The sequence below is a fragment of the Aphis gossypii genome, chromosome X (assembly GCF_020184175.1).
Source record: "Aphis gossypii isolate Hap1 chromosome X, ASM2018417v2, whole genome shotgun sequence".
In the NCBI taxonomy this organism is placed as follows: domain Eukaryota; kingdom Metazoa; phylum Arthropoda; class Insecta; order Hemiptera; family Aphididae; genus Aphis; species Aphis gossypii.
This window is the reverse complement of record NC_065533.1, coordinates 39,372,348-39,383,838: the sequence shown is the minus strand read 5'-3', so window position 1 is coordinate 39,383,838 and position 11,491 is coordinate 39,372,348. Positions and strand designations below refer to the sequence as shown.

At 25.7% G+C, this 11,491-nt stretch overlaps 1 protein-coding gene across 1 annotated transcript; it reads left to right on the top strand.

Annotated features, from left to right (window-relative positions):
- Window positions 1-2,140: 2,140 nt before the first annotated feature.
- LOC114129458 (cell division cycle-associated protein 7-like) lies at window positions 2,141-9,047 on the top strand. The gene is made up of 6 exons (XM_027994194.2): window positions 2,141-2,759; window positions 2,845-3,020; window positions 6,907-7,114; window positions 7,186-7,325; window positions 7,827-7,953; window positions 8,031-9,047. Exons 1-6 carry the CDS (start codon window positions 2,661-2,663, stop codon window positions 8,436-8,438), a joined length of 1,158 nt encoding a protein of 385 aa, XP_027849995.2. The 5' UTR covers window positions 2,141-2,660; the 3' UTR covers window positions 8,439-9,047.
- The last annotated feature ends 2,444 nt before the right edge of the window (window positions 9,048-11,491 follow it).

Here is an 11,491-nt window from a genome sequence, read left to right as displayed (position 1 = left end):
TAAATGCAGAATTCTGTGATTTATTTTTAACATATTTTTAGCATTTAAAGTAGAAAGTACTTATTTAAATATAAATATAAACAAATAATTATTTATCAAAATAGTGGGTAAATACGCTAAATAGTAATTTTCAAAATGAAAATTTTCTAAATGATTGTCTCTAAGTAACTAATAAGGAAAAATAATTCTCTCCATTTATAATAATTTTAATGATATTAAACTTTTAAAATAGGTATACATTTTAAAACTAGGTATCTATTTGTATATTGTAAATCTACATTGGTTTTATTATTTATTTTTTACTGATAGTTATTCAAATTATTTCTCAATTATATTTATGTAAATGTAAATAAAATTATTTCAATATGTATAATATATACAATATCGAAGTTAGTTGGATGTGTACTAGTTTACTAGATCATTTATATCAAAGTAGGTACAGTATATATATACAATATATATTATGTATACTTACATCTAATTTGTTGTCTCTTACTACCTACCTATGTGTAGTTCATTACTTATTAACGATATACGGACAATTGGTTCCCGCGAATAAGTCATAATATGCGGACAATTTGTCCTCGTCATATTTTTATGTTCGGACAATAAGTCCCCGGCTTAAAAGTTAAGTACAAAATATTTATTTTTTTCAATAATACAAAACCTCCGGGTTACTTTTGTGACCCAATGCTTTTATCGTCAACTACGAATGCGGGTTTATTATATTTCGACCATTCTGTATACGTATCGATGCGGTTAGTTTCCAGGAATACGATAATGCGATTATTATTGTCATAACTGTATTGGTTCGATTTACATTAATTAGATATTTGTACAAGAAAATTTCCAGAAAAAGATACTCTTATTTTTCTATTCTTCTTATTTAATTAAACTCTGCGATTGGTAATGTACGACGTACGTCACGTCACAAGGGTAAACTTGTTGTTCGTCGAAATAATATTTTTGATAAAATTGTTGGATTATTTAAACGTACTGTACGAGCGTTTGAATGTTGGGTATTTATATTTTGTGACCCATCGGTCTAACTGGTTAAATTCTCATAGAGCATCCTTAAATAGTCCAAATTAAAAATTTACTAAAAAAAAAAAATTTAAGTCTGAAAGGGTTCAACAGTAAACCGAGACTTTCGCGACAAGAGCTAAATAGACATTCATAGCCCATAGGTGGGTCGTAACACCACTCACGGTCTTGATATCAGTATTTTTGGAGTCAGGTCGTAACACCGATCGAACCAGTCAAACCTCGTAATTATAAGCTTAAATATCGTAATTTTGTGCAAGTTACCTACTATTATAATAAGTGTTTTAAATTTTAATCACAGATATCATAGATCTGTGGTTTTAATTTACACTAAAAGTCTAAAATCACAACGTATTCACACTTCGACGGGGCCAGACGCATAGACCTTATACTGAGTATAAGGTTTATGGCCAGACGTAATAAATAACAATCTACAATAGTAAAGTCTATGATATTTTAACCTATCAACTTGTCTGAATTTGAATTCGATTCGACTCGATACGTACGGTATACGTACCTACCTATATGGTTAAATAATATAATAATATAAAATTCAACCACAGAATAGATTAATCAATTCTTCGAATGATCGGTATTGCATCGATCATAAATTATTTCTCGTAAATCTTGAGATACTATATCACGTCAATGTCGATGCAATTTTAAAATAATTAATTTTAAATTTCGTCCATTTTGTTACATCGATATTATTAAATCGAAATGGCCAGGCAACCAAAAACGATTTAATTTTATCGTACAATATTTTAGCATCACACATCTGAATACGACGGTAATGATTAACACACATTAATTATTATATTTTACTTTTATAAATTATAATATAATAATACATTACAATTAATATTGTTTGTGTAATGTGTATTCAAATTATTGACCGATAACTCCTACTATCGATAGCTAGCTGAAAAAAAGCAGTACGATAGTCCGAGACGGACTCACTGTAGTTGACAAATTAACTTTGGAACAACTATTTTGTGGAACTAAAGGTAGTGATCCTTATTGTTCGTCTGTTCGGCTGTCTGTTGAGCGGGAAAGTGCGATAGCGACGCCGACGCGCGCCGGTTCATTATCTCGCGCAATTTGGCGCCAAAAAAACCGTCGAATCGCATAATGGCATCGGTGATCGGCACTCGGCAGTCGCCTGTGACAAATGACAAATGACGACTCTAAAGTTAGTTTAATCTTAACCGTCCGCTACGCGTAACGCAATCGACGTCGAACTTTTTCGTCAAGACGGCAAGTGATCATCCTACAACACTTACACCAAAATTGTAAGTGTTTTTTTTTAATTTCTCACCGAAATCGTTAAGGTTTTTCGTCACGCAACGTTGTCGTACTCACCGTCATATTTTCTTTTTACACCTACTATCTCTGTATCCAACGTAAGAGATAATCTTGTTCGGCGGTATCAAAAGCACATGGTCTTGACGGACCCGTAAAAACGAAAGTTTTGTTATTCACCGACCATACCTAACCGTATGACATAAGTTTGTCGGATACGCTGCGTTTTCCGTACAGTATCATTTCAGTGCGCTATCGAGCTTGTCGAGTGTTGACGAATTATAAAATATAATATAATCGTATTGACATTCAACATGTTTTTCGTATCGGTAAAGAAGTCTGAAAAGGAACTAGAAAAGTTGAGCGAGTACGAACGCGAGAGACTTAAGAACATAGCAGAAATAGAACTTCAAGTATGTTTATCCGACTGTTCGTCAAATATGAATTTTAAATTATCTGATTATTTGGTTACTAATGTTGAAATTTTTTTGTCCACAGTTTGCTGACTCATTAGATACATTACAAAAGTCTGCTAATGAATTAAAAACTTCTAAAATTAATGCTGCAAAACGACGTGCTAAAAGCAAGAAGCCCAAATTCGATTCTGAAACTGACAAAGATACTGATCGTGTACACTTTGTGAGACGTTCATCTCGTATTATTCAAGAAAAAAGGTATGTATTATTTGTTCATTTGTATTAATATTAAAATTTAGTTCTTATATAACTACTAATATAACTAATTGATTTCAATCTTGGTAATATGAATCTCATTTATATAAAATAATAAATTTTAATTATTCTAAACTATATATAGTGTATTTCCTACCAAGTTTAAATATCGCTTATAAATATTTAACAACAAGTACCAATAGTAAGAAAGCCAATAACGTATCCATTTTTTTTTTAAGTGGAACGACCTACCTATATTTATGTATACATTTACAATAAGGTACATAGGTACAGACGGCTTAGCTCACTGGGATACTAGGAGGTTCCCATTGGCCAGACATTGTAATTTGTCATTGATCTGACATTATTTTTTAAAATAATTAAGTAGTTTTTTATTTCTTTTTACTAAAAAAAAATATTAACATGTCTAATACATTTCCCAGGCCGTCCCTGCATAGGTATTTTAATTTATAATACCTAATTGAATATAAACTATGTTTACAATCAAGTTCTGCTCTTAACATAACATCCATAGTTAATCCATAATTAGTAATTATTGGAACTCTTAGTGAAGTATCTAGTTATTAGCATGACCATATTTTATTCAAAATTATTTAAAAATTACTGATGGATACTTAAATAATGAATAAAATTAGTGATGAGAACAATTGAGAGAAACGACTCGAAATATGTGATTGTTAGATTTAATCAATTATTTCGATTGTTTTGAAAACTCAAGTGATTCTCTTGGTATCAAAATTAAATTTACTATGTCTAAAAAAAAACAATTGAATTAAAATTATTAATAACTGGGATATTAATTTATAATAATAAAAGAAGATTTATATTTAATAATAATTACAATTTGTTTAAAAATTGTGTTTTTTTTATTACTTAATAAATTTAAAAAATTTTATAATCAAGGTTTATAATATTGAAAAACTAATTATACCTATGTTGTTGTACATGTTTTATGTTTTTTTTATAAAATTTCAAATAGGTAAAAGTATTAGTTAGTAATTAATTGTTATAGCTAATAGTCTAACGAGTAGCAAGTACTTAATAACGTGAGTTGTATTGAGTGTCAAGTAACTTACTCGATTACTCAAGTAGCTGATTAGTGATTACTAGGCGCGGATTATTATTTAAATACATAATTTTATTAAATATAAATTTATCAATTCTGATTTAAAGAAGCTCGTTTCATTACACTCTGATTAAAATAAGACTTTAATTTTACATATTTTCACATATTTTGCAAATATTTCGCTTTTTCATACCTAGGTATTATACAGTTTTTATTTATAGGTACCTGTTAAAATTATTATATTGGAATTCGTAAATTTTGATCTATCAGCTTCTAATGATATACATAGTGGTTTTAAAAAAAAGATACTTGATATGGCTATTAATGGGAGATCGCAATTTTTAATGTAGTCATATTCTACAAATGTATGTTATACCCAATTTTTTCGAAAAAAAAAAACAATGAAGATGAATAGATGAATTAAATTAATGTAAAATACCGATTTTTTTGTAAACTTGTAATTTTTTTTAAATATTTCATGTTTTTTAATACATATTTTGGAAAAAGTAAGAACATAATTGTTTACATATTTTGACTTTTTTATTATACAAAAATCCGTGACCTAATGATTACTGACTACTGAGTGCAATGAAATATTAAATTGACCGAGAGAATTTCTTGATCACTCCTAGATTATCAAAATCACTCGATTGGTCCCATCACTAAATAAAACTATAATACACTTAAATATCAATAATCTTTTCTGTACACAAATGTTTACTCAGTGTTTTGAAAGATTCACTAATTTTTTGTTGTAACAATGTAAGTTTTTGTTTATTATGATTTAGAAAATTACTCTATTGTATAATTACAAGTATTTTGGAATACCTAGTGAATTTGAATTGATAGTTCCATATGTTAAATTTCATCCATTCATATTCATATATTTCAATCTATATAACATTATAAAACTAATACAACATAATATTTTTACTTTTAACTTTGATAATAGGTTAATTTACTCTAATACCAAAGCTAACAGTGTAAAATGGATTTTTTTTAACTTGAATTTGCTGTATTTTACATTAGTAAAACAACACTCAGTACAATGTTCTCTATAATCAAATTCGAATACAGACAATAGCACAATATCATGAGCCTGGTCACCAATATATTTTACTACCTGTCAACTGTGAACTGACTGATACCTGATAAATGTGAAAATGGAAATCTTTGTCACATGTGTTTTCTGAAACTACTCGTGCCATTATCTTGAATTTTTTTTCAAATAAAAGAATACATCTCATAACAGGTTTTAAGCTTATTTTGATTTTAGGTTCATAGAAAATTGAGTTATTAATTTTTTTAATAATTGATAAATACTGACATAAATATTTATTTATCATTTATAAAGATTACCTACTACTTGTATCTTTGTTTAAACTTTTTCATTATTACAATTTATTAGTAATTTTTTTGCCATATTTACAATAAAATCACCTTACTTATTTGTTTTAATTTCAGTAACAGAATTTTATAGAATAAATATGATTAGGATTTTTAAGTATTAAAATTAAATTGTGGTTTGATTCAACAAATTTGTTTCCTAGTTAGTTTTAAAAACTTCTTAATAATATATAATATTTATAAAACGTCAACAAGAAAATCAAATAAGTAATTTAAATAATTAGTAAATATCAGAGGCGTAGCCAGGATTTTTTTATGGGGAGGGCTGAATACTTTTAACTTGAGTTATTGAAAATCAAAAACAACAAAAAAATTAATAATACTTTTTTAAATAAATTATTCTATTATACAACTAATAACAAGAAATATATGAGTAAATTTTTTAAGACAATTTCCGTATTTAAATTTAGATACTTCAAAACAATATAAAAAATACAGCCAATGGGGGAGGCTATAGCCCCTTTAGCCCCCCCCTTGGCTATGCAACTGGTTTATATGTATGCATTATAGTATGTTTGTTTGATTTATTCACTCTGGCTACGGTATATAAAAACTGTAGGATTTGATTTCAATAATAAATTTATATTATCTGCTCTGGCACTATGATTTAAAATAGAAATGTTTAAAGTTATACAAAATATATGATATTCTTAAATAATATGTAATTATTTTAACAAACAACACTCATTTTTTAAAAATCCATTTAATTGTTTACTATTTTAAACTGTAATATTCGTTTTCAATTTCATTTTCTGATTCTGAATAGTTTAGAGCATTTTGATATGTAAAAATCAACATTTGGAAGAGTAATTTATGAGTTATAAGTATTTAAAGTTTTGATAACATTTTGTGGTTCTGTTCCACATTAACAGATATAATATTAAAATTAATATAGGTATACCTAACTGTAATTTATAAAAATGATTTTTCTGGTTTAATTCATCTAACTGGATCACTACAATATATACTATTATTTTAAAACTATTAAAAAAATAATTTTGATTATTTTTTATTATAAAAACATTATTTTTAATAGATTTTATAGTGTATATTATAAATATAAAATTGCATACTGTTACATATTTTACAAAGTACTATAATTACAAGAGTACTTTCTGGATTTAATTATTTCAATAAAAAATATAAAATTATTTTATAATATTAAAGTGTAGTTTAATGTGCTATTTATATCATAATCAAAATTGTTTAAGCAATTTTTTTTTTGTTTAACCATATTTACTACATTACTAAAAGATTTAATATAGATTTACAAATATTCCTAATACTTAATTTTTGATAATAAGTGATAATAAATTTTAACTTAGTTCCATAAAATAGTTAATATTTGTATCTATATTAATTTGTTATTGCCTGGTTTGTTTTTATTATATATAGACAATCAACAAATTATAACGAACAAAGTGATGATGAAAATGATAATGACAGAAAAAAACTTAAACAAGGATCATTAAAAATCAAGTTTCGTTGGTTTAAATCAAGTGAATATCAAAAATCAGATGAATTGTATTATAGTTCACTTGCTGATTCCGATTTTATTAATGATGGTGATGAAGAATATGAATCTGACTATGAGTCATCTGTAGTATGTATTCAATATTAAATAACATTTTTTACCGTCTTTATTTAACTTATAATGAACATAATATTATATAGCCTGGATCAAAAAGGAAGCGTAAAACATTTACTCCACGTTTGGCTGTTTCTCAAGTAACACCAGAAATGATAGAAAATATTTCATATTCTTCTTCAGGAAAAGTATATAGCCAATCTGGTACAACTTGTCACCAATGCAGGTAAATCTCTTTGTTTTTACAAAAAAAAGACAAGTAATTAGTTTAAGTATATATATTCCATAACTATTATAACGATATAATTATAGTGTTCATAATTTTTTAAAAGGATTTAATCACAATCCTAATAAAATAAAATATTACAGTTTCAACAATTCATAATATGTGTACTATTAATTATTTTTTTTACATTTGTTCATTAATAACTAATTTTCTAATTTTATTTTGTTCTGTTAAAAAATACTATGTATCAAATTATATTGAAATAAAATATTTATGTTATAGTTTTCATATAATTTCTTAAATTCATTACCTAATAGGTAACAAATTAAATTGAATTATTCTCAAGATTATGGAGAATGATTTTCGAAATTAAAAATATTATTAAATTCATTTTTTTAACTTAATTTCCATTTTTAGTTCAAAATTGATGCAATTGTATATACTACGTTGAATTATGTTTCATTAATAATATAACATGAAATAATATTATTTTGTGTTTAGACAAAAAACTGCAGATCAGAAATCATATTGTCGGTACAAGGGATGTAGTGGTATGCGAGGAACCTTTTGTGGATTTTGCTTGGGAAGAAGATATGGAGAAAATGTTGCTACTGTTTTACTTAATCCGGTAAATTTGCAGTGACCAATATTCATGTTTTTAAATAATTATTCTTATTTTTTTTATGTTTTTTTTTATTTTCTAAGAAATGGGCGTGTCCACCATGTCGTGGGTATTGTAACTGTAGTATTTGCAGACGAAGGAAAGGAATGGCCCCTACTGGCCAATTGGCACAACAAGCTTTGGCAGGAGGATATGAATCTGTAAGGCATATGTTAAATTGCATAGAAGGCGAGGAACCAGAAGTTGCGGACTTGGAATTTGATGATGAAGATAATCAGAATGAACCAGATAAAAATAAAACTGCTGAGGATGAACAAAACAATCTTGAAACTAAACATGAAAATGACAATGTGTCAGATGAAGTTAAATTCAGTGACAGTGATGAAGCAAGCAACTCTGCTAATCATGAAGATAAATGTGCAACTGAAAATCAAGATACGGATGAAATGATTATTGACAAACTGTATAAGCAATTAATATCAGAAGATTAATTAAACAGACCAAATATTAATCTAAAGAAAATACAAAAATATTGTAAACAAAAGGTAACAAAAAAAAAAAAAAAAATAATATTTATTTACTTACACTATTTAAAAAGGTAGCATTTATTTTCAGCAGTATTATTAATTTAATTGTTATTTATTCCCAACATTTTTTATCATTTATTAATTTTTTGTAATTTTTTTGTATATTGTCAAGAAGTTAGACTAAATTGATGATAATTACCTAAATCGATATCCTACTTTTGTTAATTATTATTAATGGTGTTACAAAATACACTGGATGTTCAATTGAATTCTTATTTATTTACAAATCTAAACTGATTAAACTATTATTTTATAAGAAAGTTAATTTTATTTGTTTAAAAGTATTATATTTAGTTATTAAGATAATTCATTTTTTTGCTTTATGTCACGTACAATTAATCAATAACCAATGTAATTTTCATATGGAAGTACCAAAACATTTTTATTTTACTGTATACAAATTTGTTTAATGTAACTAATTAGCCTATTGCTATATATTTAATTTTTATTTATACATTTCATAATACTATAACTTTTTGTTAAGTTTCATCATTATTATACTGGCAATAAATGTTAAATATATATTTAGAATTGCATTTTATGTTAGGAAAACAATGTAAAACTACCTTCCCTCTTATGCCATAGAATATGAGATGGTGCAGAATAACTGCAATGTTAGGTTAATAATAACCTAACCTTATGTTTTTTTGTTCAACACAATGAACTTAAAAATTTAATACAGATTGTTATAGAATATCTTGTTAGTACCTACCTATAATTAAAACCATTTTTGTATTTTAAATATTAAATCAGGAGAATAATCAAAATAAATACATTTTGTTTGATAATAATATTCTATATTATTAGGATATTAAACAATTTACAGTTTATAAGTATTTAAGATAATAATTTAAATCCTACATGCAATTTTTATTAACTTATGTTCATATTAAACTAAAATTAAAAAAGTTCTAAAAATCTCAGTTAATTCATCGAATACGCTTAATATTTAAATGTTAGAAAAGTTTTTACCATCTTTTATGTGACACTTTGCTCTTATGCCTTTCTAAATTGTTCATCTGATTGCAAAGAAATTGTATATTATGGTTGAGTGCATGTCCATGAAAGTTTCTGAGTTGGTAAAATTAACTAATAGAGTTTATTCCCTAAATCCGGGTTTTTTTTAAAAATATTTTTAGTACAAAATTTAGTTATTCTGTAGATTCATGGGTTACCTTAGTAAAACAAATGAAAAAAAAACTGTTGTTAATTATTGTAGTGCAATCCCTATGGTGTATGGATTTACACTTACAAAGGCATGGCTTTTACAGAGAGTAATACCCAAAAAGAGTTGAAAACCTGGTTTTTTACTGGTCAACGTCGTCGTTTAATTGAACTAGTTCCCAATTAAAAATGAAATACAGTATTATACTGTGTCCTGTTAAAATAAACACAAAGATATTCATTATTTGAAGAATAAAGTAAGTAGGGAAATAGACTTATGAAATCCAATCTACCATTAAATATTATTTAATTTATGATTTTCTCTTTTTCTATTGTTATGTTACAATTTACAATTGTATTAATATATTAGTGAGACCATATAAATTGATAAAAATTATAATATACAATCAATCTGAAAAATACAATATAAAGTAGTGACTATTGATCAAAAAATAATTGTGAAATAATTTAAATAGTGATTGGTCATAAATTACAATGACTACAATGTCAATATTCCCAATAAATGTTTATAAAATGACAATAGAGATACTTAATAAGTATTGACTGATTAGACTAAAAAATATCCTAAAAATACATAGGTAGGTGAGGAAGAGTATAGAAATGTAGTATAATGTATAAATATAAGTACTCAGTGGTGAAATGTTCGTAGACAAATGAAAAATATTAAAAATATACTTAATAATTATTAGCAATGAGTAGGAAATAATATATTTTAATGAAATGCTTGTTATAAATTTTACATAAATTCTTTGATAAAATTAATAGTAATTTAAGGGGATTTAATCTTGTCAGTGATTTTTACTAAAATAGATTTACTTTATGGCAATTGTAAATTGTATTTATTTTTTTTAACCTATCGTATTTTTGGATACAACTTCTAAGTTCATAATTATATTGCCATGAAAATAACTTAAAAACAATTTGCATTTTTTTTTAATTGATCTAAATAATCAAAAGATTGATACTTTTGAACAAAAAATGATTAGGAGGTACCTACCTAGTAAATTTTATAATTTACGTTTATTATGAATATGACATCTTCGGCACGAATAACATTTTTAAATTATAGTAAAATATTTAACATTGTTATTCGTCATTAAAATGTATTATTTTTTATAAATTTGAACTTATAATAACCTATTTATCAAAAATAATTATAGTTGAATAGTTGATAATGTTTAGATATTTTGGTTACATTATGAATAGGGCCCGGATTCATATGGTCTAAAAACCTCAGAAATATGCATTTATGTTCTTATTTTGTAAGAATATACCCTATATTCTATAAAATAAATGTATGCAAACAAAAGTCTTATTTTTATTATTTTTCATATATGTTTACAGTTTACTATTTGTATAAAATTACGTGTAAGTACTCGGCTCACGACAAACACAGTTAATGTATGATTCACGAAAACCTACTTAATTACAGATTACCTACTAATTGTCCCGATTGATCTCAGATGGTCAGATAAGATAAGAAAACGACTTTGTCAAGTTACATGAACTATGAATATAACTATAGGTAATAGTACGTTATTTTAATTAAAATAAACAAAGTATTACCTGCTTATGTTTATAATACCCATATAAATGCAATGAAAAAATCGTTAAATACAGAAATATTAATATGCAGTTCATGTCAAAAAAGTTGTTTTTTGAACTGTTAAGGAAAAACATGAAAATGTTTATCGATATACCTAAATCCGGGCCCTAATTATGAACTATTGATTTGGAACATTGTATTACATTTTCAAATCTTGGTTATAATT

Coding starts and splice junctions, on each gene's coding strand:
- LOC114129458 (XM_027994194.2), top strand. CDS start 2,661: ATGTTTTTCGTATCGGTAAAGAAGTCTGAAAAGGAACTAGAAAAGTTG. Junction 3,021..6,906: donor CGTATTATTCAAGAAAAAAG/GTATGTATTATT, acceptor TATTATATATAG/ACAATCAACAAATTATAACG. Junction 7,954..8,030: donor CTACTGTTTTACTTAATCCG/GTAAATTTGCAG, acceptor TTATTTTCTAAG/AAATGGGCGTGTCCACCATG.